The sequence below is a fragment of the Glossina fuscipes genome, unplaced genomic scaffold (assembly GCF_014805625.2).
Source record: "Glossina fuscipes isolate IAEA_lab_2018 unplaced genomic scaffold, Yale_Gfus_2 2, whole genome shotgun sequence".
Classification (NCBI taxonomy): Eukaryota; Metazoa; Arthropoda; class Insecta; order Diptera; family Glossinidae; genus Glossina; species Glossina fuscipes.
Genome location: NW_023998416.1, coordinates 14,602,491 through 14,629,121, shown reverse-complemented (window position 1 = coordinate 14,629,121; position 26,631 = coordinate 14,602,491). Strand labels below are relative to the sequence as shown.

General features: G+C 34.2%; 1 protein-coding gene across 2 annotated transcripts in view; it reads right to left on the bottom strand.

The window, feature by feature from the left end:
* The window catches only part of LOC119633006 (cartilage oligomeric matrix protein), a 37,953-nt gene that overhangs the window by 7,332 nt on the left and 3,990 nt on the right, over window positions 1-26,631 (bottom strand). For both annotated transcript variants that reach the window (XM_038026192.1, XM_038026193.1), the window contains exons 2-8: window positions 17,363-17,668; window positions 17,047-17,113; window positions 16,635-16,950; window positions 14,417-14,549; window positions 14,187-14,327; window positions 12,778-12,969; window positions 11,673-11,790 (exon numbers count right to left, since the gene is read on the bottom strand). In XM_038026192.1, coding sequence (XP_037882120.1) covers window positions 11,673-11,790; window positions 12,778-12,969; window positions 14,187-14,327; window positions 14,417-14,549; window positions 16,635-16,950; window positions 17,047-17,113; window positions 17,363-17,441 — 1,046 coding nt within the window. In that variant the 5' untranslated portion in view covers window positions 17,442-17,668. The remainder of the gene's footprint in view (window positions 1-11,672; window positions 11,791-12,777; window positions 12,970-14,186; window positions 14,328-14,416; window positions 14,550-16,634; window positions 16,951-17,046; window positions 17,114-17,362; window positions 17,669-26,631) is intronic.

Genomic DNA, 26,631 nt, shown 5'->3' with positions numbered 1-26,631 from the left:
CTAACAATGTCCTACGTGCAGGCTGATAGCCAAACTAGGCGGCTTATAAGGTGTTACCATTATCAAGTTAAGCGTTAAGCGACTGCAATAAATGCTGCCTCCCAGTCTGAGTTCGATAGCTGATACCGCACTTTAACTGTATATAAGAACTTGTACGAAGTTCCAAAAAGTTAATAACTGTATTCTTTAATTAGAGAGCGACGCTCTTTGCCGGATTTACTTTGCCAGTTAAAAAAGTGCTAGTCTCCGCGGAAACGGCCGAGCAGGTGGGCAACAATACAGACAGGCATTGGGAATCCTCTGTTACAGCGGTTAAGAAACAATATGCACAGGCATTGTGTTCACAAGGATTCCTCTGTCACGCTACACACTACAATATTTTGGCTGCACAATTAGCATGTTTTTGTGTCTCGAATGGATCGCTTGCACTTCATGTTCCAAGCACATTTCAGTTATTGTTCGACAGATGGGGATAAACACCTTGTACTAAGATTATTCGCCCCTCTACAGTATATATATAATACCTTTTAAGATTATTCAAGAGAATTTCTGATATGTAACGAAATGGCAGACAGAGTACGTTATGAATATTCACTTTTCACGTCTGCGATAGCCGTGAAAGAAAGATTCGTTGACTTATAATATAGTGTTTATTAATGAGCTTTTACGCACGTTTTGAGCACTTGCATCTGGGTGTACACATAAAAAGTACATATACATTGCGTACGTACGACGAAGTTTTTCGTATTGCTGGATATGTATGTACACGTGCATGGAAAGTATTTAACAAAAAACGATTTATTAAACATAACTCTCTTATTGTAATTTACTTACTTGATCGAACGGTCACATGTATACAATTTACGAGGAAATCTTATTAAACCAAAAATCTTTCAATATGAGTGGGCCGTTGCTCTGACTTGAAGAAAAATATAAAAAAAAAAAAAATAAAGGAAGAAAGGCAATAAATGCCTGGCAGACAGGCAGTCAACTAATCACATCAAAGAAACTGACACAACGAACCGCGGAGATTAAAGATTTTTAAACCGCAGACAAAACACAACACAATACAACACAATATAACACAACAAACAACAACGCAAACAACATAAAATTTTTAAGTAAACATAATTTTCCAAACACCAACTCAATTTATAAAAGGATAAAATAAGTAAATTTGTCAATAAGCACATGCAATGGCAATAAGCACTCATATGTATGTATGTAGATGAATAAGCGAATCACTTTGTATATGAAAGAGATTTTTGCTCTGTAGTTGAAGTTCACACGGAATATGTTACGCTTCGATAGATATGCAATCATGATTTTATAGCAGAGATTATCACCGATCATCGTCGTCGCTATCATCATCGTCATCATCATCGTCATCATCATCATCATCACCGGCATCATCATAATCATAATCATTGCGATCGCAGGTAACTCACTGTAAACACATTTGTTCCAACGAATGCATGGAATTTCCGTTGCTTTCGCTTACAATACGAACTCCAGCTAGCGTAGCTTATCATCACAGCAGCATTATTGTTATTGTAATCGCCAGTATAGATATTATCTGTACGTACGTATATTATGTAGGCATGCTTAGTATGTTTACAACTTTCTCACACAATTTTTTATACGAAAGATAGAAATTAACGACGACTGGTCGGTCGAATATTCACTCAATACTCGATTTTACATGGAATAATTTAAAGAAAAGCAATAAAATTTCCAAAGGAAAAAAAAAAAAAAGGGAAATATATATTTACAAGTTTAGCATGCATTCTCTGCGTTGCTCTCCCGATATCGATGAAAGATATACACAATCGCCCAGTTTCTCAGCGCCGAGAGATGGAAAGAAACCAAGCAACGAATACAATACATATGCAATGTGCAGTCGTTAGTTAACTGTCACAATCGAGTTCGCCTACGCACTGTTGTTACATACACAAATATACACGAATAAATAATACACACGTACGTAGTTTGTTGGCTTATACAAGCGCTTATTGTATATGCAAGAAGTGGGCATTTATCTAGGTATATATATATATATATACATGTTTGTATATATGAATATGTTTGCATGGGATGTAAAATGATTGTGGTTGTTTGACTGCTTGCATTTAAATTAATATCTAAAGTTGCGCGTGCGCCGTAACGCTTGAAATGCCTTGGGCGTACGGCCAAACCAGCCACATTGATTGTCTATCTTTCGTTTGTCTGTCTGTCTATCAGTTAAATATAATCATAGGCGAATAAAAAAGAATTTTCTTTTCTTTTTAATCTTTTTTTCACTTTTTTGTTTATTTTGGTTTTGGTTTTTTTTTGGTTTTTTTGCTAAAGCAAAGGACGACTAAAAAGGTACACTTTTAATTTAGGGCTTGTTCACACATTACTTAATACAGACAGCAGATGCTCCGCTAAGCAACGGACGATAATATTTAACTACATTACTTAAAAGAAGAAAGTTAATTGACGATAAAGTCGATAAAATAATAAATTTTTTTTGAAATTAAACTCATTCTAAGCCCCTCTAGCCTCCTATAAATATTGTTAATTATGATAATAAGAACAAAAAATGATATAATCAACTCCTGCACTTGCTAAAGTTGAAGAAGGTACTGAACGTTACAGTCGGGCAAAAAGTAGAAACTATTAAATACATATTCGCCAATGATAACAACAATCCCAAGCTGAGTATTTACTTTATTTAAAGCATAAGTATATTATAAAATAAACGAAAAAAAGATTTCTTATATGAGAAGCAACCCAACGCATCAATATTCTTCTTCCAAACGTTAAGCTCTTTATCAAGAACACTTACTAGGCTTCAGCTATTTTCGTCATGAAATACCAAAAATGAATTCTTATTGCCTTGTAATGACTCATACTTTATGCGAAACCTCGTATGCAAGGAGGTGAGAAAACGGGATCAATGCGATGCTTAAAATAACTTTGTATGTGAAATCACTGCCTTGAAATAGTTCTTATTATAAATTCTTAAAAATGTTGTTAGATGTTGAATTGTGTTTTGGATGAACAGTTGTACAGCAGAGGGTTTGAATACCCCATTCTTTCCATCGAAACTTTCGATATTCATTTAATTGTTTGAGTACCAAGCAGCGCGATCGCGCTGTTCAGATTTCATGTCGAGAAATACCAGAAAGTTTTGATAAAAAACTGTCGAAGAATCACAAGCAGCGCGATCGCGCTGTTTAGGTTTTATGTCGAGTACAAAAATACATGAACAAATATAGGACGGCCAGACAGACAGACTTGCTTCGGTCTTTATACAAAATGGTTTTAAATGGACTTGTATAATAAAAAGTAGACTTGTTTGAAGCCGTTCTGCATGTCGCATATATTCGCTCAATTTTAGTAAAGCTCTACCACGTCTGAGATAGGGCGTAAACAATACATCTATATATATGAAAGACAATCTACTTTCGTCTTGAAGCGAATCTTTGGATCTCCTCGATGATAGAGTACACAAAACTGTTTTCTCATACGGTAATGCTGAGATATGTGCGCCTATTGTAGATATTGATAAGAAATTTAAATCTTTTTTCCCCGACTCCCCCGAATAAAATTCGAGCCTATCTGGTCCATATTAAAGAAAATTTTGCAAGATTTTAGAAAACTAAGATTCGCTTGAAGACCCGGAAAGTTATCTTATGTGCTTGCGCAGCAATTGGTCGATTGAAACTATGTTTACGCAACCAATGTACCCACCTGTATGTGTTAAAACTCGTTCGGTTCTGGGTTCATTGTCAGATGGATATGAATAGTGCATTCAGAACTATATATAGACAATAAATTAACATTTACACCTCCCCGCCGACTGTTAAGCGTGAAAATAATAGTTAATGACCGATCCAAGGGGAGAAAAGGAAGAACTAACAGTAGTGCTCTTTCCCATCATTGCAGAAGTTTCTATTTTCATTTTGAACGTACACAAACATTATTCCATTCTTTCCCTTGGGGAACTTCGGGATCACCACCTTGCCTACAAAATATTGCAGGAGTTGCCGGTTACACAAAAAAATGGGTCAAGTTCAGGAGCCATTCAGCACATTGCCAAATAAACACGTATTTAAATCCTGATAGCAATCATTTTCCGAACGCTTCTTCAGATTGTAAGAAGTTGCAGTTGCTCTTTAATCAACGCTTGTTCTCTACGCTTGCCTCTACTAACTATATATAAACTACGATCTTTATCTCGACTTTTGCAGCTCAAAATAAGAGACAAGCGATCGACAGTTGGGTGAATAGACATAGCTAAGCTAACTAAGGCCACGGAAATCTTATAAGATCTCTAATGCTAAAAAGAAGAATATTGGGACCCTTCTGTGCTCATTGTAAACATATTCGAAAATGAGTTTCACTTATAAGACGACAAATGTATTAAATACACAACGTAAGGAAAAATTTGATCAAAGGTATAATGATGATATTATTTCCCAGTTTATTAATGTCTTCTTTGCAACTGGTGTTCGATGAATTGGGATGAACAAGGTTTTTATATCAAATATATTGAAAGCAAGATTGTGTTGAAAGTATTCAGTATATCAGTACAATGCATCCACATGAACATATTTACTTGTGTAACATATATAAATGTGTAAGTGGGTAGTAATCGTAGTCACTTTAGGGCTTACAACTAACCCAACCCAAACTAATTCGGCCGTAAGCAAATGGCAAATTGGAATTATGAATTATGACATGCGAGGATAACAAAACAAAACCAAAGACACAAAACGTAACAAGCATTTGCGTTTGTCCAGCTTTAGAAGATCGTTTTGCATGCGAAAAGTTGCAAGCAACGCTTAAAATACCAGGCAACCAATCAACCAAAAAGCATGCAAACATATCGTCAAGGTTTGTCCGCGCCACGTACGGCGTACGGCGTTGCATAGTATATTGAAGAATGCAAATATTTGGTATTAGCCCTGCACGGTTTTATAGCTTTATGTAGGGAAGTAGTAAAATTTTCACTCAACCATTTAAAGACAAACTAATAAATGGTACTTTCCCAAGACCGGCTTACACTTTGCATAAAGTGCTAAATACGAAGAAAAAGAAAAAGAAGAAGAAGAATGTGCTGCGGTTATTTGCTGCAAATTCACGGCTGCAAATTTTGCCTTGGCTCCGCTACAGACAAACTCCATTAACACCAAAAGACCAACTTGAGCTACCTTTACAGAATCAACGAACGGTTGAAAATGGTTAGGTAGGAATAAGTATGTGTTAGCCCTTAAATTATGTTCGCATATGTTCTTTTGTTGGTCTCTGGCATTTGGATATCATAAAGGAAAGCGAAAAGCATGAAACGAACGCTTTACGAACCACGAAGAAGCAAAAAAAAAAAGAAACAAAAAGCACTCATCGTTTTGTTGACCATAACAATACATTTAACTTATATTCATAATTTTGCTTTCAGAGAGGTATACATTAAAACACACCGCAAAAACTAAATTCTAATTCATACGTACATATGTAGGAGTTTGTTTTTCTCATGCAATTTAACGTAGATATCGCTTTGAGGCTCATTGACGTTTAACAAGTGAATTTATGTTTACATGCATACGTGCGCAGATACCAAGGTATATGTATATATATACATGTTTACATAAGTATTAACAAAAGTACAAACAATTATTTTATATGCATGGGTATGTATAAAATACACAACAACAAATGTACGTAACACAGCAAGTATTTCTACGAATTTGTAAGTATTTGATTTGTGTTTTTTTTTTATTACACTGGCATCGCGAGCAATTATTTAGCAACAATTTGTCGGTGTTTTTGTTGTGTTGTTTTTGTGTTGTCACTATTTTTTCCTTTTCAACCTTGTTTCCCCATTTAAATTGTAAGCAGAAATTATTTTCTACCCACCATCGGAAGTTATGATTCCGTTAAAAATTCGTTTGTAACGAATCTTGAAATATACTTCGCCCAATAAAATAATGCTTGTACGCAAGATTTATCTTTTCCGCTATTTATGCGGTAAAGTGTTGACAACCCAAAAAAAAAAAAAAAAAAAAAAAAAATAGTTTGACTACTGACAGTTTAGGGTTAGTAAAAATCGAGCATTACACAAGAGAGGAATATGTTCTCATTGTTGATATGATGAAGGTTGATCATACTTGTTTGAAAAGGAAGCTGACCAAGCAATGACTGTTACTGGTGGTCGATATCGTGCTATAATAACACGGATCTTTCCGCCTAAATTGGATGATATTAATGGGAACGAGTTTTGGTTGCAGGAAGACGCTGCCACATCCTGCAAGACATTTTAATTACTGCATGAGACATTCCCTGATCGCGCACTCTCGCACTTTGATAATCAGAACTTCGATAAAAAAGTCAACAATATCGTGGAGGCCATATGACGGACGTGCCATTCTACATATAGCCTAATACTATGCATATTACGATTCAATAAAAAAATTACAATTAAAATAAACTCTGTTTTTTACTTAATTCAAATTTCGCCTAGATTTTGGGACACCCTTTATATATAACGCCTCAGTCAGCAAGTTTCCTGATTTCCGAAAATGACATCAAAATTTCATTATTGAAACCTATCTTCAAATTCTAAATAAAGTTTGGAGAAAGAGAGCAATTTTCTCTTCAGCATTTGCAGTTTAGCTACTTTCTTATATCTTATGTAAACGAAAAGAGAAAATTTTAAGTCTGCTTTTCCTCTAGTGACTGACAGTAAGAATCAGATATAAAGATAGATGACCATTGTGGGTGACCCTGGTCCTCTTCAAGTGGCACTTAAGGCCTAGGGCGATAGAAAAATATGTAGTTCGATACTCAGGCAGACAGAGAGGTTTTACAGCCGTCATAGATTTTACCTTGTCATCAACCATTAAACACTACAGACACATATTCACAAATTCTAAGTCTTCATTGCTCGGTAAAGTAGATTTATTTCATTTCATCATTGCAGAGGTCTGGAGCTGTTTTCAGATTGCATTCTATTATAAGTTGAACTACCGTTGAGTGTAACAGACCTTTCCAAATTAAAGCCTACTGGTTAGACAAACTTTACATCTACACATGCAATACCTCGACTTTTTACGGCAAAGCTGATTGCTGCCCTAACGAAGTATATTACATTGATTCAATATTCATAAGTTCTAGCATTTTCCTCTCTTGTTTTTGAGAGCTTCCACCCACATGTCTAGGATATCTAGTGGTGCCTCACGTGTTGGAAAAAAAATCGTCTATACAAGCCATAAATGCAATCGACTCCAGTGTATAATTGTGTGTTGTAAAGACTTCTACCAAAATGCGATTGAAAATTTAAAGATGATCAAGTTCACCGACTTTCCTTGCATCGTCCTGGTGACGGATATCATATATTCTGCTAAAGCCTAAAAAAATTACAAACTCTCTCTCTTACTTATAGTAAGTAGTGTTTAATGTAAATACTGCGTATTAATCGCATTTCGTTTAAATTGCAAATAAGTTGTCGGCTGTCATTCCTTTAATCGTGCAAATGTGAACAATGTAATCACGGTGTGGGCTGTTGTGGTTCACTTTTTACGCTTAAAAATTTACATATCATTGAAGGTGTTTTTAATGAGTTTACACAATGGAAAGCTAAAACATGCTTTTTTGTATCGCAAATTGTTGTTAAGAGAAAGAAAAAAAAAAGATAAATAAATAAAGTAATAAAATTCGTATTACAGTTATTCACCTAAGAAGCCTGTAGAATGATGAAAACACTTTGTTAACATACACTTTAAGGGTCTATTATGTAATCTTCGGGGAAAGCCTGAGCGCGTTATAGATTCACGTTTAATTTTTCTTACACAAGTTTATAAAAATTCACTAAATTTAAAATTTTAAATGGAAACAGTAACTATAACACATTGTTAAAACGTACAAATGCGAATATATACATATATATATATATATATATATTATAAGCATGTGGGTGGCTAAGGAAGATCTCTTGATTTCATTGTACATATACAAGGCGCACTTAGTTCACGATTGTAACGGTATAATCAAAACAGCAAAAACGAAATATGTAAATTTTTTTTTTTTTTCTTTCTGGAGAAAAGATATAACAGGAAAACCGCACGCCTACTACTTAACAAAAAAAAAAAAAAAAAAAGAAGAAAATAAACGAAAACTCTATCAGTTTTAAAAGTTTCTTGCAGCTTAATAGCGTAACCGAATCAAAGGCCATAAATTAAAACTGAAATCAGCAATTAAATAATTTCTTAAACATCATGATTATTATAGTGTTGGATGTGGACGATGCTCGCTGCGGTGGCGCTCAAATGATGCTCTTTAAGCCATAAATTCCAATAATTTACAGCACATTTGTTAAATCTCAGCTCGCAAGTAATCAAATAATTAAATTATATGGAAAAATTGCATCAAATCGAATTTTACCAAATGCTGACTAAATATACGCATAAGCAAAAAGAAGAAATTAAATGCGACTTAAGATTCTCTTCTCTTTTACCCATAAAAGGTAAGTGACTACTAGGTTTGTCATAATGCCTAGAAACTTACAAACACATCACAGATCTCGAGAGATATTTATTATTATTATTCTTGCTCGGCACAAGACCAATTTAGCCAAGCCTTGTTGGCCGTTCGTCAGATCATATTCGCTTTGCGGTCTATCCTATAAAAAGATCCGTAGTAGTCGAAAACTACTACTACTACTTTGGGACAACAACAAAATATTCTTGAAACCTGCATTTTTGCATCTTTCACACATTTTGCTTGATAACATTTTGCTTTTTGGCCGGAAGAAGCCACAATTCACATAGAGTTGCTAATCATCCCAAGATCTCTTTGTTATTGCATTTAAGGGTATATTCTGGTGTTGCGACCGGTCACTACTCTACTAAGAGAAGACAGTTGAAAAGTTCTTTGTTGTAGTCTTTTTCTGGCTTCTTCTTACATTTGGTATTCGGTAGGAATAGTCGATATAAATTTTGTTATGAAACATAATTTGCAAATTACGTAAATCACTAAGAACAAAATGCGTTGCAAGTTGCGTCATCTTTGTGCACGAAAGACGGCTGTTAGTCTAGTAACACGCAGAGCTCATATCGAAGATACTTTAAAACTCTTATACCCACTGAGAACTTACCAGCCTAAAATTCCAACGCGCTACGTTTATCTGTCTGTTCATCCATTATTCTGAAAAATTGCAATAAGAAACTGGTATTGCAAATGAACCAAAGTGCGCGGACAAAGTTCGCGCTTACAGTACGACATACGTTTGTAAAAACAGAAAACGCCGTTATTTGCTTATGATTCACGAATTATGGATCTGGCTTTGTAGCTACGAAATAAATAAATTGAAATTGAAGTTGAATAACAATAAAAGTATCCAGATATATTCTATGAGTGATCTTACGCCACCTGTAAACAAGTTAAAAACTCTTGCGACTCATTCATTCAGTGCTATAAAGCAACGAAACTCTATTGGTTTCGTGTTATTTTTGTAACGTTGTCTTCAAGCTGCTGCCGTCATTATACATTACACCACTTGTAGTACAAGCGTAAATTAAGTTTGTTGCGTACATATGCAAAGCCCAAAAGAACTTGTGATTGGCCCACTTTTTATTATACCGATCGATTCAGAATCGCTTTCTGAATCAATTTCTGAGCCGATTTAAACTGTATTGAGATATAATAATGAAATTTGCTACACTGATTTATAGACGAAAACTATTAAAAATGTCTCGAATCGGATAAGTTTTTTGGCCCTTTGCCTTACTTCGAAAAGTCGTCATGTGAAGCAGTGTAGGGTATTTAATGATGGATCGCGGCCCACTATAATGGTTTTATGTGTTTTGTTTCTGGATAATTGATTAAAAAATCTTGTACCTCACTAATTATCAAACATTTGTAAAAAATTTATTTCCATACATTGATTGGTGTTTCGTAAATTAATTCGAGAAAATAAGTTCGTGTTTGTAAGGTGGCATTTTGCCTTAAGCTAGATATTCGTAAACGTTTTACAAGCTTTAGTATAATAAAAGTTGTATCGTTTAAATTATAATAACAATAAACGTCGTAAACGTCAATTAAGAATTTGGAATGAAATATGAAACTTTCGTTGCGTTAAAAAAAAGTTAAAAGTTCATGATAAGTACGCCAGTGCATCAATGCAACTGATATCTGCCAAAGGTGAAAGAAAGGAAACAGAAAAATAAACAAAAAAAATTGTCACGAGCCCTGATCTTACATAAATTAAGTCGGATGCTCTTGTTTACAACAATAATGACTCAAATAACAAAAGTAATATTTTTACATTTAAACTATAGACGAAATTGATATTTGAATTTATTGCCTTCATATTGCTCTTAAGTTTGTTGTTGCTATTCCCGTATAATTATCAAAAATCATATCCCATAAAGGCCAGTTAGTTGTTAGTTGATAGCGTCGGTAGTAGGTGTACAAGAGTCTCGTTAACGCTCTTAACGATACTAGTAGTAGTGAAGGTGCTGTGTAGCGTCGTGGTAGTGTGCCGCAAACAAGCAGGCAGTATCTGTTTATTTATAACGTGTTTCACAAAATACTACAAGCTGCGCCTGCTTTACTCTCGTTCCTTTTTTTCATTTCTATTTTATTCACTCTTCAATGCGACATGCGTGAGTGTTGTTCTTTTTTATGAACTTTTCTTATTGAGTTGATTTCCATAAAATAGTTATATTTAAACAACGTTGTCAACGCAATGGTTGTATATTTAAAAAAATGTAACAATAATAGAAATACGCTTCAACACATACATATATATATATATATATATATATATATACATATATATATTATATGTATTTTAATTTAACGTATACCTGTTGATGTGAATTTTTCTTATCACCTTCACTATGCTATATATATAAAGAGCTAATATGTGTATAGTTTCGAAAAGAAGTTCATTTCCTTAGCGGGATATATTTCTCTTTTAATATCTAACCTTACAATAGGGGCATACAAAAAAGTAAAAGGAAAGAAAGAAGAATGAAACGATTGTTCGTTAATGTGACGTAAAGAAGGTGCCTTTAAAAGAATATTTTAGTAACACATTAAATATATTCTCTATCATTTTTCTTAACAATACAATGACTTTGATTAAATAGCCAGCCGTAAATTTATTCAAACACTTAAACCAACCACCTGTTGATCCTTTTCATATTTCAAAACCTATGCATAAAGAATATGCGGTTTTTGTTTACACCACCACAGTTATGCAGTCTTTCTTTTGTGCATTTAGGGATCGCTTTAAATTTATGAGTTATTCCTTAAGAGTATCTATGTGAAATGTTTTTAATTTACTTCACAACAAATAGTCGTCAAGAAATGAAATTCGTAGAACAAAAGAATCATGTCCCTAAACAAGTAAACAAGCAAGCGGTCTTTACACCTTTGATGATTTTTGTAAACCACACAATGTCATCTTTTGCATAGAACGACCAGCGGTTCAACTTGACTACTCTTATCTACAAAGAAACAGAGATAACCGCGAATATTAAGGCAACCACACCCTAATTAAATATGAAAACAAAATGCACAGTTTGTTTCTTTTTCTTTTTCATTTTTTTTTTTTTTTTATCTTCACAAAAGGACGTTCACGTAGGGATTGGTGCGAATTTTTTGTATTGTATTATACTTACGCATAACATGGTCGATCAGCGCAAGTAATAACTGGTTTGCAGATTTTACCGTCGCCTACCATGCTCATGGGACAGCGGCCGCATCTAGGACCCGTGACAGAGTCAAAGCATTCGGTACCTATAGATAAGTGTTTCTTTAATTAATAACTTGAACGATTGTCTAAATTTTTATATCTTAAATTTTTACATTTCTCATGCTCTCTACAGAAGGTATATTAGATTTGCTAAATTTGGGCAACGCATGGAAATGTGCAACGGAGACCCTCTGCAACATCCACGTATTTTTGGTCGACATGATTAGCGAAAATCCTCTTTGCGTTCCAACATTTTGTCTGGAAGCCCAAAGTGGACACAAATCTTTCCACATTTAGTTCAAAAGTCAATGCCTTATGGATGTTTTCTTAAAGCGTACAGCTATCACAATAGTTGATCTGATATTTTTTGTTTATTAAAATTCTTCGTCAAAATTCAGGTCGAAAATCAGTTGGAAACTAAATTTAGGTTCTTTTCCTTAATTAAGTAAAAATGTGATGAACATAGTTAAAACATTATTAGCGGGCACGGGTCACCATTGAATGACCTACATAACTATTTCACTTCGTACAGTTGTCTGTATGACTATTTTACAAAATAATGCGTAATTTGAGAAGTAGCCATAAAAGTTGTCCGATCGGAATCGTTTTGATTAGCGTTCATCCTTGGGCCAAACTACGTTGGTGGGCTAAATTTCATCAAAGTATATTAAAGGTTGCGATCTGCAGACAGACATCAGACGGAGAAATGGATAGACATAAGTCGTTATAATGGGAGGTGGGTCTGCCGTAAGTCCTTCACTGCTTACATCCACACAAACTAAATATATCCTTTTTCTACAAGTGCTGTAGAGCTATAAGTTGCCTGTAAGACAAAGGGGCAAGCTGATCGCCGTTAAATCTTCATCACATCATCACATTTTCGTACACATATATACCGATGGACATTACAAAATTCGATGCTAACCGCATATAACCTTTTGTTTCCTTTTATTTATTTATTTTTTATTTTTTTTTTTTTGGTTAATTTTAAACTGAATACAAATCTTTACTAAATTTGCTGTTAGACTTACCCGGATAGCAAGGGTTCGATGTGCGACATGTCGTCTCGATGCGTATATCATTGTCACCTTTAGGTTCTTTACAGCCTGCACAATTTTCGAGAAGCATACGCAAATAAGCAATCTCTTGACGTTGGTAGGCGATGTCTTCACGAAGCAATTTCACCAAAGCCATTAAATCGCTCAGAGATTTTGCGAGGGCGTCTAGAAAAATATGTATATATGTATACATGTGTACGTATATATATGAAAATAAAAGAGGAGAAGGCTAACAAAGAGTGAACGAAAGCCACCAGGAAAGTATTAAAAAAAAAAAGGGAAAACAAAATAAAGTAAAACAATAGCAATATCAACAAAACGCAGCAAAGTAAGTTAAGAGAGCAAAACTCATCTACAGCATCAGCTTAACCAGCAGCTGTTGGTTTTAGCGCATGCTCGACAAGAGTGTCGCAATTTTTAACTCATGACAGTGGAAAACATTAAATTATGAGGCAGTTTGTTTGTTTGTTTGCTTCGTTTTTATTTATTTTTTTTTTTCTTATTTTGGTGCATAAAACTTGAAAACATACTTTTTTGCATACATAAATAAATAGAAGAAAAACAATAACGTTAAGAATAACAGCAAGAGCAGCAACAACGTTTATAATGACAATAAAAACAATAACAATCTTCAATACGCACAAGTTGCACACACACATGCACAACAAACTGCAACTGACTGACTGCTTAAAGCCATTAGCTTTTAACAGTTAAGTGTGCGTGAGCGTATAAAAGTGGTTGCGTTTGTGTGAATGTGTATGTGCGTGTCGAAGGTGAGCTCTATAATAAAACTCGAAGAGACACAAGACACACAAAGTGCAGCGGTTATGTTACTCAAGTGTGGGTTGCGTTCATAAGCTAACTGGGCCCACATTCTCTATAACCAATGCTTAATGCTTGAGATGCCTATAAAAAAAAAAACTATGATCACGTGTGTGCTTGAACATAATGTTCTATGCATTAAGTGTATGCCGAGTAGTTTTGAGGTTGATTTTGGCTTCTCATGGAGAAGTGCTCAGGGAAGACAAACTGACAAGATTAAGGCCATACTATAAACACAATATATATACATTATGGTTGTGTTGTAATCTGACTGTTAATGATGATTGTGTGCTCGTTGTGATTGCGTCTGATACATTCACTTGATTACTAAAAGCTAATCTTTAAACATTCAAGTCTCTCCTGTAGTTTTTATTCTTATTCTTATTCTTATTCTTTATGTTATAACGCTGTCACTGTTAATGTTTCTTTCATTCAATTTATAGCACTTTTTTCTTTATATTTTTTTAAAGATTATGTCCTTTTGAAAAATGCTTAAAAGCCACTATATTATGATGAATCGTTTCATGCATACATACAGCGAATGTTTGCAATTAACTTACCTTCACAGTCGCCACCCATCATAGGTATATCGCCTCTGTGCTGTTCAATATCTACGGGTATCTCTGATTGGCGATATTTTTCCGTATGCAAACCTGGCTCACGGTTAAGCCAATTGCGTACATCACGTTTTTTGTTTTTTTCTAAAACCAAATAATTGAAGTTTGTTCAAAGTCTATCGAATGCAAAAGATTTAATGCGATTGATTGTTCTTAGATATCAAAATGCTTACCCCGTTCAGATATTTTATTTTTCAGCATACGACGATTGCCACGTCGATTATGCACGCCCTTTTGACAATTGGCTCGCTGCAAAGCGCTATCGACATTGCTATCAAAATGCAAAGGATATTTACGCTCTCGAAACTTGAAGAAATCAAAAAAAAAAAAAACATTTTGCACAATTTGAGAATTAAAAGCTCAAAGAAGAAAGGTATTTAATTCGGCTTCAACCGAATCTTTCTGTATCCGGCACATAAGTGCTTTTAAAAGACTCAAAAAGATATACTTGTTAATGCACTACGTGGTCATAGATATCTTATAGTAGATAATATATCAATTCGTATCGCAGAACAGTGCTGCCTTTCAAAGCACAATAACAAATTTATTATTATTTATACTCCAATATATTCTCCCTTCAAGCATTGTACGCCATCTCTGAAATGATTATGGCTAAGATTTTAAAAAACTTATCAAATTTCCACATTTTATGAGAAACATTGGGAAAAGAATTTTATTTTTTTCATGACCAATCAGAGCATGTGCCATACACATACATACAACAAGGTAACGGTAAAAAAAAAAATGTGGAGACAAAGTTGAGGAATAATTGTCGCAGTTTGGAAAATATCGCACCCCGTCGACCAATAACAGCAAATGTTATGACTTTACCGATAGAAAACGCGCGATACCTACGACCACACGCGAGTACAGTATAATGATTTACCGCACTGAGGGTTGCACACGGACATACCCATTTAATATCCGCATACATATATATATACATAATTAGCAAACTTCTTTCATTTTTGCCGTCCCACCGTTTTCACGTAAGTCAATTTGTCTCTTACCTAAAGTAAAATCTTTAAGAAAAAGATTTGTGATTGTTCTGCCCGCTTGAAGACTATTAACCACATTACTTTCTCTCCTAATCCATTTAGACGATGTTGATTATATTAATCACGGCACCATAAGATTTACGTTCGCAAATCAAGATCGTGCTGTTAATATAAACAATTCGCCATAACAAGTGTTGTTTCTTTTGAAAACAATGGAAATGATCAATGAGTTGCGTTCGAACGGGATTTTTGATTCAAATTTTATAAACATAATCTTTTTTTGACTGACGCTGCAAGATTGAATCCTTAAATTCTTAAATCCCTATATAACGGCATACTCAAGTAAATCAGCCTAAGTGAAGTGACGACACATCGTAGGGATTACAATGCTTTGACCTCTTCATTGTTGATAACATTGGCGAGAGTGTGTTCATAGAATGAATAAACGCTATTCTCTAACACATCCATCACCATATCCTAAATTTGCCTCCCGTTTAGTCCCTCTTTAAAGAAATCTTTAGTAATTGCAAGATTTCTCAAGTTTTCATATCCACTCTAATCATTTGTTTAATTGATCAGGTTGCAATTTATTCAAAAAATATGCATTTTTGCTCTTAGTAATGACATGTGTGCGGGATATCTGAAGGCCGATACGATAGCGACCTCATTTGATGCCATAGAACCTAATGGGCTTAGAACATATGAAGTACATTAAGATCCGAAGATTAATGCATCCTAATGCGAAGGTTCATTAGGATGCAAGAAGAAGAAAGAATAGACGTCAAATGTTTTTTGTCTGGAAGAGATCAACAATGAGAAGGACATAGCGGTAAGTGGCCGCAATCGGGGAGGCGTATGTGCATTCGGTAAGTGTTATGGCTTTACCGACAAGTTAGCTGCTATCACGTCTTGGGTGAGTAAAATAATTCACCGACTGAGCACCAACAGCTAAGATTAATTTTGGTCTGGCAGTTGAACAAGTGAACACCAAATTGGTTGTAACGACTCTTTTCCAATCGGCTATGGTAGCGCCTCACGATAGTTTGGCTTTGAACGGTGTTCAAATCAAATTAGCGAGAATAATAGTAGGTAGGAACAGATGTCTCTGAGGGTTTAATGTCGGTACACTACCGTGAAGGTTTAAGCCTACGGTTAGCGAGATAATTAATATAAGGAAAGAATAATAGGAAGAAAGGATTTGAGAAAGACTTTGAATAGATAGCCCGATCACACTTCGAATGAAAGTGAAATTTCGCCGACCAACAACAACATAGTTTAAAACTTCGGCATTTTTTGCTCTGCAACTGTCTCATATATATATTTGACAAATTTCTGGATGGTGTATGTAGATGGCAATAAAAAATATTCTTTTTAAATGAAAAAGAAAACTTACCAATTTAACCACAGGATCATCCATTTGCGTATACAATTGATTGAAATTCATTTCGACATCATGTGCTGCAGTTTCTTTGCAATCGACCAATAACGAAATGCGACTTTTATGGAAATGCAAAGCCAACGAGCGTATTGTGCTTGTTTCATTGATATGAGGAATATCGAAATGCACCGAATCAATTTCACCGGATGAGCTAATATCCAAGGTAACCCTTTGCTGTTTGCGGTCCAAAAAAAACGACATCTTATGCTTTAACGTGGGAAAATCAATCATAAACAATGCCTCTATAGATATGTGCAGCTTACGTCTCGGTCTGAAAGGCAAAGAAGAATACGCGAAATCGAAACCAAATCGCATTAAGTATGAAAGGTGTGAAATTTTATCTAAACAAAAATTTAAAAATACTAACCGTATGTGACGCATCGAAACAACGCAATCACCCTTTTTTATATACTGCTCCAATTCTGAAGAAGCCACTATAAGAAGTCAGACGACAAAGAATGAAACAAACCGCAAATGCATGTAAATGCTTTAAATATCTTTTTTTTAACTGATAATAAATTAATCGCTAAGTATTACAACAGAATAAATAATCATAAAACAAACAGCTTTTACTTTTTTTTTTTTGGTTTTTTGTTTTTTGTTTTTTTTTTTTTGCGGTCTACGTGCGTGAATTTTAGCAAAACACATACCAAGCGTAGGCATTTAAATATTGGTAAACTTACCTGGATCCAAAGACAATGACGCCACATGTTTTAAGCTCAAGCACAGCACCGTTATGAAACCAAAGCATAACCAATGCATGATGATAAAAATTTTATGCTTTTTCAAGGGTCTACGGAGGATTTGAACTCATAAACTAAATAATACTTTTACGAGCACTGCGATCATCAACCGCCGCCACACAGCTGTAACTTTTGCTTGTTTACTTGTATATAATAGTGTAGTGTGTTTCTGGGTTAACCACACACACACACACACACACACACACACGCACCGAGCTACAGATGCACACAATCCTCTTGTCGACACTGCAAACGAAAACATATATAAAATTATGTATGTATGCATTAATTTTAGTAAATAAGAATTTCTCACAGTCTATAAGGATTTAAAAAAAGCAAAAATTAGCCAAAGTCAGATTATTCTACTAAAGTGAACAGATATCGATATTTATGCGGTTAAATTAGGTGAAAAAAGAATTTGAATGTTTCTTTTTTTTATTTTTTTGAAACGAAAGAAATAATCTTTATGCTACTGGGAGAAATCGAAAAAAGCTCTACCTGCTACTGCTTTGCCTAACTTGCTGCTTAGCAGTTTTTTCTTTTTTTGAAACGAAAAAGTGGTTTTCTCTATTAAAGCAAAAAAAACAAAGACAAACCGTAATAATTAAGGAATGCGGTAAATGCCAAAATCGGTCATGTCGGTTAATGCCATAAGTAACGATTTACTTACTCACCCAGCGACTTAGACAAGCAACGATAACTACATGCTATAATAAGTAGGCTCATCATCATTATCACCATCGTAATCGTTGTTGTCATCATCACTAACACCATCATTATCATCATCATTATCATCATCACCATCATCATCATCATGAACAAATCATATGTTTCAATATGAAATATGGACGGATATAAAATGAGACAGGAGTTATCATCATTTTACCATAACGGGCCAAAATAAGACACGCACAATATAGAGGAATAAGTAGCTAAATAAAGAAACAACACACGTCATCGACATAAAGGCAAGTAGTCATGTAATCGTGTATAAATATCAAATATATATATATATATATATATATATATATATGTCCGTATGTTTTCGACTGCTTATGAAAACGAAATGTTAAATCTTCTTTGGTTGTTCATTATTATGGGCAACGGGCAGCAACTCTAACGACATTTCATTACAACTAATGCCAAGGATTTTTTGTCTTAAGCGCTCGACGAACTGGTTACCAGTTCAAGTTCCATTTCCATGGAAAACTAAAAGCCATAATATAGTTGACAATGTGTCAACGTTGAAATGTTGTTTTTTTGCCCCTAAATATAATCCATATTGACGGTTTAGTTGATCCCATTCAATTCAATCGTATTCACTATACGCATTTAATTAAAGTAAACCGATCTCATAAATTACTGTCGAAATCGATAGACAGTTAATTCTTTTCTTTAATTTAAAATACAGTTTCACTTAAGATTCTTTTTTGATAGCAACCATCCCAGACTACATTAAGAAATAGTAACTTAAGAGTTTTCACGTCTTTCTATTTTTATGTAATGTAGCAATGATCATGATGATGATGATGATGATGTTAGATTTTTAGTTGCAACAGTAGTGTATAGTGAGTAAGTTGTAATATTATTAAGAATGATAATGATCTTGATTTCACATTAAAAGTATTTCTGTAATATGATCTCATTCTAATTGTTATTTATAAGATAAATACTTTAATTTGAAATATTTGAACAGGTATATTCAGTAGGGAGGGGGAGCGAGAGCGTTTGGTATAACTCTACTATTCTAAAATGTGAGTGGAAATGTTTTATGGTTACATAGATTGCTATGAGTTCGCGAGAGGAAGGAAATATCTTCCAAAACAATATTAAACTTTTTGTTACATCCTTACAACTTTACACTTGTGTCGATTACTAGGGGTTTGTTTAGAGGACCAATCGTTAAAGATTGTCTTATAATTAAAAGGAGGTAATAGTATCCCTGCAGTGAATACATCTTTTACATGTTCAAAGGAAACTAGGACGTTCTACTTCCATTTTTGTGCTTCGACTTCATTGAATTACAACAACAAAGAAGGACAATTCCACAATTGTCTCTCTCTCGAATATACCAAAGCAGTGGTCATCATTGTTTACAACTGTCTTTTTCGCAATGTGATCAGAAAAATCGCAAATGAAGCGTTTTTTTGCGAATTCACGCTTTTTGAGAACAAATTAAATCTGTGTTGAAGCTTGACATCTCGGAATTCAAATGAATAATCACATATCCTTATATCCTTAACAAGCATATTCATCGAAAGTTTGACTATTCGCATGGATTGAAATTTTACTTATTATGATAAATAGTTTTTGCGGATATAATACATCACTCAATAAGTTCGTAAAATGTCAGATAGACTTTGGATAATTATTAACGTTACACTTGTTTTAGCGACGCTACACTAGAAATTCAGTCCATTTTTCCATCCCGTTGTCCTACAAAAGGAAGAGTATCGTCCACTGCAAGCACAAAGCATTTTAGCTTATCGGCCAAAACATATATGACTTACCATTTACCGAATATTCGACAAAAAAAGAAGCAGAAACAACATGCGAAAAACACGTTAAAAAACTATAACTTTTAACTATAGTCACGTTTTTTATTTTTGCAACAAAAAAAAGGAAAAAATGTTCTCACATATTTTTTTTAGTACCCAATACGAGTTCAATGCAGCTTAAACTTGAACTTAAATTGTAATCAGTTCGAAATTTTTAATTCAATTTAATATCAATTGATAAAGGTCTTTACGCCGCCATAATGATCGATCACAACAATATTCTTAAGCCTGTTTAGCAGCTTCCACAACTGTGACGTATGCCCATTTCGATATTCGCAAACTCGCTATGATCAATTCAGCAAGAATGTAACACTAAAAATGTAAAGCATATTAAACTGAAATTTTCTACGTATACCCGTTGTATACGATAGAAAAAGTCAGAAAATAGTTCTAATTATTTCGTTCATATTCATATAATGGTAAAGAGATTAAAGCTTCGTTGGGATACAGGGAAATAACAATCAAATTCACCTAATGATGTTTGTTATGGCTTTCTAAAAAATTAAGTGGAAGATGCTTTAAATTAGCTAATACTTCTTGATTCGTTCATAAGTCAGCTTAAGAACAAGAATGCTTCCCCAATAAAGCGCCAAGTAGATATATCGGAAAAAGCGACTTTTTTTCAATAGTCACGCTGTTATCAAGTCAGCCGTGAATTGTAAAGATCCATGGGGCAAAATAGTGAAAGGTGAGGAGTCAGAACTGTTTGGAAAATCCAAATAGAAGTGCGGCTGTATGCTATCTAAAGTATTATCCACGATCTTATAAAATGTTTGAACGACCTCACCACCAATTTCAAGAGCCTAAGAAGAGCACATCGCGTCCTGACAGCTGAGACCGGAACTTTGTGACTGTGGCTGTGCTTACCTCAAATTTAAATGATTAAATATTTGAAAGTAATCCATGTATCATCAGACACTGTGGAAACGTTTTGAAAACATATTCACGTGTTACTAATTATCATCACGCACACCACATCTACTCTTTTAACCTTTACTTGTTGCCTTAATTTTGATTTATTTGACCAGCAATGGCAGCATAACGCAGAAATTATTAAATTTCTCAATAGTTTCATCCATGAAATGTATTTTAATCATTGTAACTTTATGAAGTGAAAATTGTCTATGAGGCCCTTAAATGCCGCATTTTTACTAATTAAAATATAAATTATATGCGGTTTTTTATTTTTATTTTTATTGGTTGATTGGCTGGTTTATTCGATAATTAACGACGAGACATGGCACCAACCACCCACGAATAACGTAAAACAACATGTGCAAACATCGATCATTTCTCAGTTCTCTTTCATGTTATCAATATTATTAGTTACCTTACATATATTTAAATAATATATGTATGTGTGTTTTCTAAATTTTTCATATTTATGATATATTTTTATACATATATACAATGCGTATGAGCAGCGCGTGTTGAGTATATGCCACTAAGTAGTCCTAAGTCCATTTATTTTACAAAGACTTTTTTTTTTTGTATATAAATACACATACATATATACATAAAAGAGTTTTTTTTTGAAAGGTATAGACTTAAACCAATTTTAGAGTAAGCAGACGCTACATATACTCGTCTCATAGTAAATCCATAAAATTACTTGATTTAGATTTTCAGACGTACGCGCTTAGTGAACTAATTCTACTTAAGTTTTACCGAATAATAAATAAATATATTAAAAATTTTGTTTTTTTTTTTTTTATACAATCCATCATTCAGGGCATGCGCCTTATATTTATAACGCGATGACGAATAAAAAGAAGTGAGGAAAGAGAAAGAGTGCGTCATATGTACGATGCATACGACCAATCGCTCCATGTTATATCTTGGTCTACTGAGCATTCACTACACTTATGACCAAATATACTCTACCGCCCTAAGGTTTGAACCCGCGTGGAAGCTCGTTATTTCAGACGTTTAACTATTAGGAATACGTATTTTTGAATGGATCGGCAAGCGAACACATACTTGAGTCTTTACTTTTCTTTCCTACTGAAAGGACATCAACCTCGCATTGAGCAAATAAAAAAACATTTCATTTTATATTACATGGAACTACAGAAGACTGATAGTGTTAGTAAATCGCACCTACCAATGATGGGTTGCAAACGAACGGCACAGCTTCCATGCAGATTTCATACGTACTTTATAGATTTCAGATGAATAAATGACTTTACAGTATGCAATCAAACTTATATACATATACCCACACAATATAGAAGGTTGGCGGAAAAGTTCTGTCGTATTTTACTACCTGCAAGCAAATTTATTTCTTCATTCAAGGTAGAAGAGGTCATGAGTTGTCTTGGGATACAAGAGAGCTGCCTTCCATATTCTTCATTGATTAGTTGCGAAATGCAAAGGGAGTAGAGTGCATTTAAGAGGGGTACTTGATATGAGTTTCAGAAAGGAAGTAATGCACCGGTTGCGTGCAGAAACTTATATGACACGTTGAGCATTGAGGTTGTAAATGTGCGGACCTGCCAAAGACTTTTTGCCAAATTTCGTTCCAAAAGTTTTGGTATCAAAGAAAATCTTTGGGATTTTGCTAGAATGCCACCCACTTGTAACCACCATCTTGCAATTGAAATTAAACTACGCATCCATCATACGAGTGCAACAGTTACAAACTCAAATGCTTCATTTAGAATACAAGCGAACCTTCCCGCCAACCTCGTATATTTCCTAAGCAAAGCCTAATAAAATGTAAAATTTAACCTCATTCAAGTTATAAAGCAAAACGCAGAGCTGCCTGGAGAGAGGCGTATCGGTTATGAAAGAATTTGTAAAGAAATTGATTTTTTTTTAACGAGACGTCGACATAAACATTTGTGATTGAATGATAAATCTTCCATCAAGTTGCCTGCTAAGTTGCAAATGCATCCATTAAAGCAAAGCGACAACAATATTAAGGCAAATGCTGTGCTTTAGCGCATATTAAACGCTATGCGTTAAAATTGCGTTTTATATTATTTATAGGAATATAGCAGCGTATATACGTGTGTATGTATTCGATGTAAAATTGATTGAATTCTTTTCATTGTTTGTCCAACTGTTTAGTGGTTCATTCGTGGCTCACTCACAATCATTCTCATTAACAATGTTTTGTCAGTTGTGCTACGGGTTTTTCAAGAAAACATAGAAGATGCACATAAATTATATAAGAACAGATGAAAGGAACACTTATAAGGCAAATATCCAACGCGTAGCCGAATAAAATAAACATCATTATTTTAGCCGAACCGAATTGTTATGACTATCGCAGGAAAAAATATGTATATTAAATTTTTTATTTGACTTGCAACAATCACCTAAAATACACTGCGACGAATACATATCTCCGATCAAGAAATAAGTAAGTCACTTTAATTCAGTTTATGGCTGGAATCGAGTATCCGAAAGAAAACTTTAAAATAAATCAAATTAGGCTATAAAATCAATTATATTTTATTATTATCCCCTACGATGGATAAGTAAAAGCCAAAGCCAACGCATAGCGCATAGATTTCAGTTAAGTTTGGTTATATTTGTATTGATAAGTTAAAGCGGCCGTGTTTTGGTTTTATAGAAGTGATTGAGTAGCTGACAGCCCATTACCATCAACTGCAACGCGAACAACAATAACAACAATTTTTTTTTTTTGGGGTAATCTAAATATTTGATTTACCAGCTGTAAATTATATTTGCTGTATGAAATGTGTGAGCGTGTTGTTACGATGTTGATTTTGATGCCAATGCAAAAAAAAAAAAAACACACACACACACACACACACTATCCCCATCACACTTTAGCGAAGAAAATCCAAGCAAATACCTACAAACATACACACTCTATCCATATTAAAAATAAAACTTCAACATTCAATTGCTGCTGGTTTTCGCCAGTACGTATCCACATATACTGTTCCTGTCGCTGTTACTCTTGTTGCCGGTATATGTCAGTTACCCAACTGGCACATGCTATTAACTGAGACTGAGATGTGGTACGGCTTTTAAAAAGGTGTGTAGGCAGACGGGTTATATTAAATAGAAATCGTTCATTACTTGTGCACCATTTTAAATTACTGAAAACCCGTCGAAATTCAACTGGTGCCGGAGCTGATGATGTTTAACTCATAAACATGGCTTAAACATAAGTGATTGCGCACTAAGTAAGGCACAATCTGAATGGGTTTTTACTTCAAATTCATACACATTCATAAGCATATACATACATATATATATATATATATATGCATATATATCTACGTCTATTATAAGGTCTTAACCAAAGGCTGCCCAAAAGATTTCTCTGCAAAAGTGCTCCACTCATTTTTTTATCTATTCACTAATTGGTTGCGGTTAGGGAAATAAGGTAAATTCTAACGCCTATAAGCTTTACGCTCTCGTTACTGCTTTGTTACATAAGACAACTCACGTGTACACTTTATTCAGCTGCATAATTAATTGCGATCACACGAAAGTGATAAAGAAATGTGACCTCAAGCCAATTAAGTGCAATCAATTTGTAAATTTGTGATAAAAAAAATAATTTTTCAAAAACGAATCATAAATTTTGTTTGATTTAAGACGAAACTTTTAATACCCATCACTATCGAAAAATTCAAGGGCATACATTATGTTTATAAGGAGGAAAAAATGAGATGCAGAAAATTAAAACCTCCCGCAAATTGCGAGAGAGCAGGCATTCTCAGTCGGGAGTGACTTTACGATGCGGGCACAAATCGACTAATGTTTCGACTATGGTACAAAAGTATGTTAAGTTTGTGGGAATGTATGCAACTCTCAGAAGGATCTGAAACAGACCCATCGTTCCATTGATGCATCCCATCGATTCGATCCATCAATTCAAAATTATTCTTTGAGTCAATATAAGTTGGTCTGTTCAGTCTACAGATCTTGATTTTTGAACTTGATTATGAACTATGATGCAATTTGATACAACAACAGGTTTGGGCCCAAGGACAACCGCTGTCAGAAATTAAATCGGACCACTCTTCCGACCAATTCCATACAGTGCCTTCGTTCGAAAAGCCGTTATATTTTAAGCAGAGAGATTTAGGTTGTTTAATAGTGGATCGTGGCCCACTATAACTTTTTTACTTGTTTAAAATCAAATCGTCAGCCTAGGAACTTTCGATTAAGCCCCCTATAAACCCTTATTTTGAAAGGTCTTTCTACGAATATATGCATTAAACAAAGCAGTGCCGGGTGTTTAATGGTTGGCCGCATCACACTATAGTCTTACATACACACACTATAGTGTTTCCGCTTGTTTTTACCAACAAAAAAGGTCCTGATTCTATCGAAAATTGCACTTTTTCGTTCAAATACGCGGCAATAGCACAAAAACCCATTTTTTTCGAAAAGGCTCTGCGCACCTCGCTAGATGTCGGCATGTAGAACCGCATTAAATGGATAGGAGCCTCGTAAAATTATCATCCGCAATATTAATATTTGCTTTTACTCTTAAATATAAATGTAATAAAGTCTGTTACCTTTCCTTCCACCCAAAAGGCATGTCAAAAAATTCTCCTTTTTTTGGTGGTTCACTTCCTGAACAGACGATTTCGATTCCCCTTATTAATGATGATCAAATGCGATGCGTAGTTTAACGCAAAGAAAACCTAATGCAGCCACTGTGACGAATATAGACAACTAAAACATGACACAGTGGTGATCAATAGCTTAAATGCTGAGATCTTAAGGGAAAAAAACTGCCTGAGATGTAGAAAATATGCCAGATATTGATAGAAAGATTACAAGAAAAATATATGCATATATATATATATATATATATACTTAAGATGATTGTCCTACAATGTGCATGTGGCTATAAGAGAGGGAGGCAATATGTATATAAACGTATTCAAATTTTTTCTATTCCGATTAAGTCAACGGAAATTCCTCTTTAATGAGAATGCATTGTAATATGGTTTGACATGAAATACGACAGAAAAAAAATGTTGAAATCTATTTACAAATGATTTAAAGCTTCAGTAATGCAATAACAAGTAAAGTAAGTAGGCGAAGAAGTCAATTAAAATGTTACCTTTTATGGTTATACAAATGTTTTCAAAAAGTACACTTCTATACAAACAGGTGAATAACAATAATAGTCATAATCTGAATATTCGTAGAGAACTTTAATTTCTAGTATTTCCAGGTACATTTTGAAAAACCTTAAAGACATTTTTGTCCCAAAGTTAATGAGACAGAAACTCTTAAAACCGACAATTTTATTAAAAGTGTTACGTCAACTAAGCTTCAGCACCGATTACTTACAAAGTTTATGATTTTCTTGTCAAGAGTTATAGGTAAAAATGTTTATACATATGAATGCATATCTACATATATGTATAAATATATTTGTAAGTTAACATATACAAATGTATAAGTTAACTAAATGTTGCAAAACATCTTCTTCAGTTCTGTCCTATAAAACTTTGGCGCCACTTAATTATCGACTTAAATATTATTTTGATTTTTTTCTAATCAACGACTCCTACCAATCGGATATGGATTTGAATGATGAATTCTAATATAAGTTGTTGTTGCTATTGTTTATGTTTTTCCTTTGTTTCACTCTTTTTCTCTCTCTCTCTCTCTCTCTCTCTCTCTCTCTCTCTCTCTCTCTCT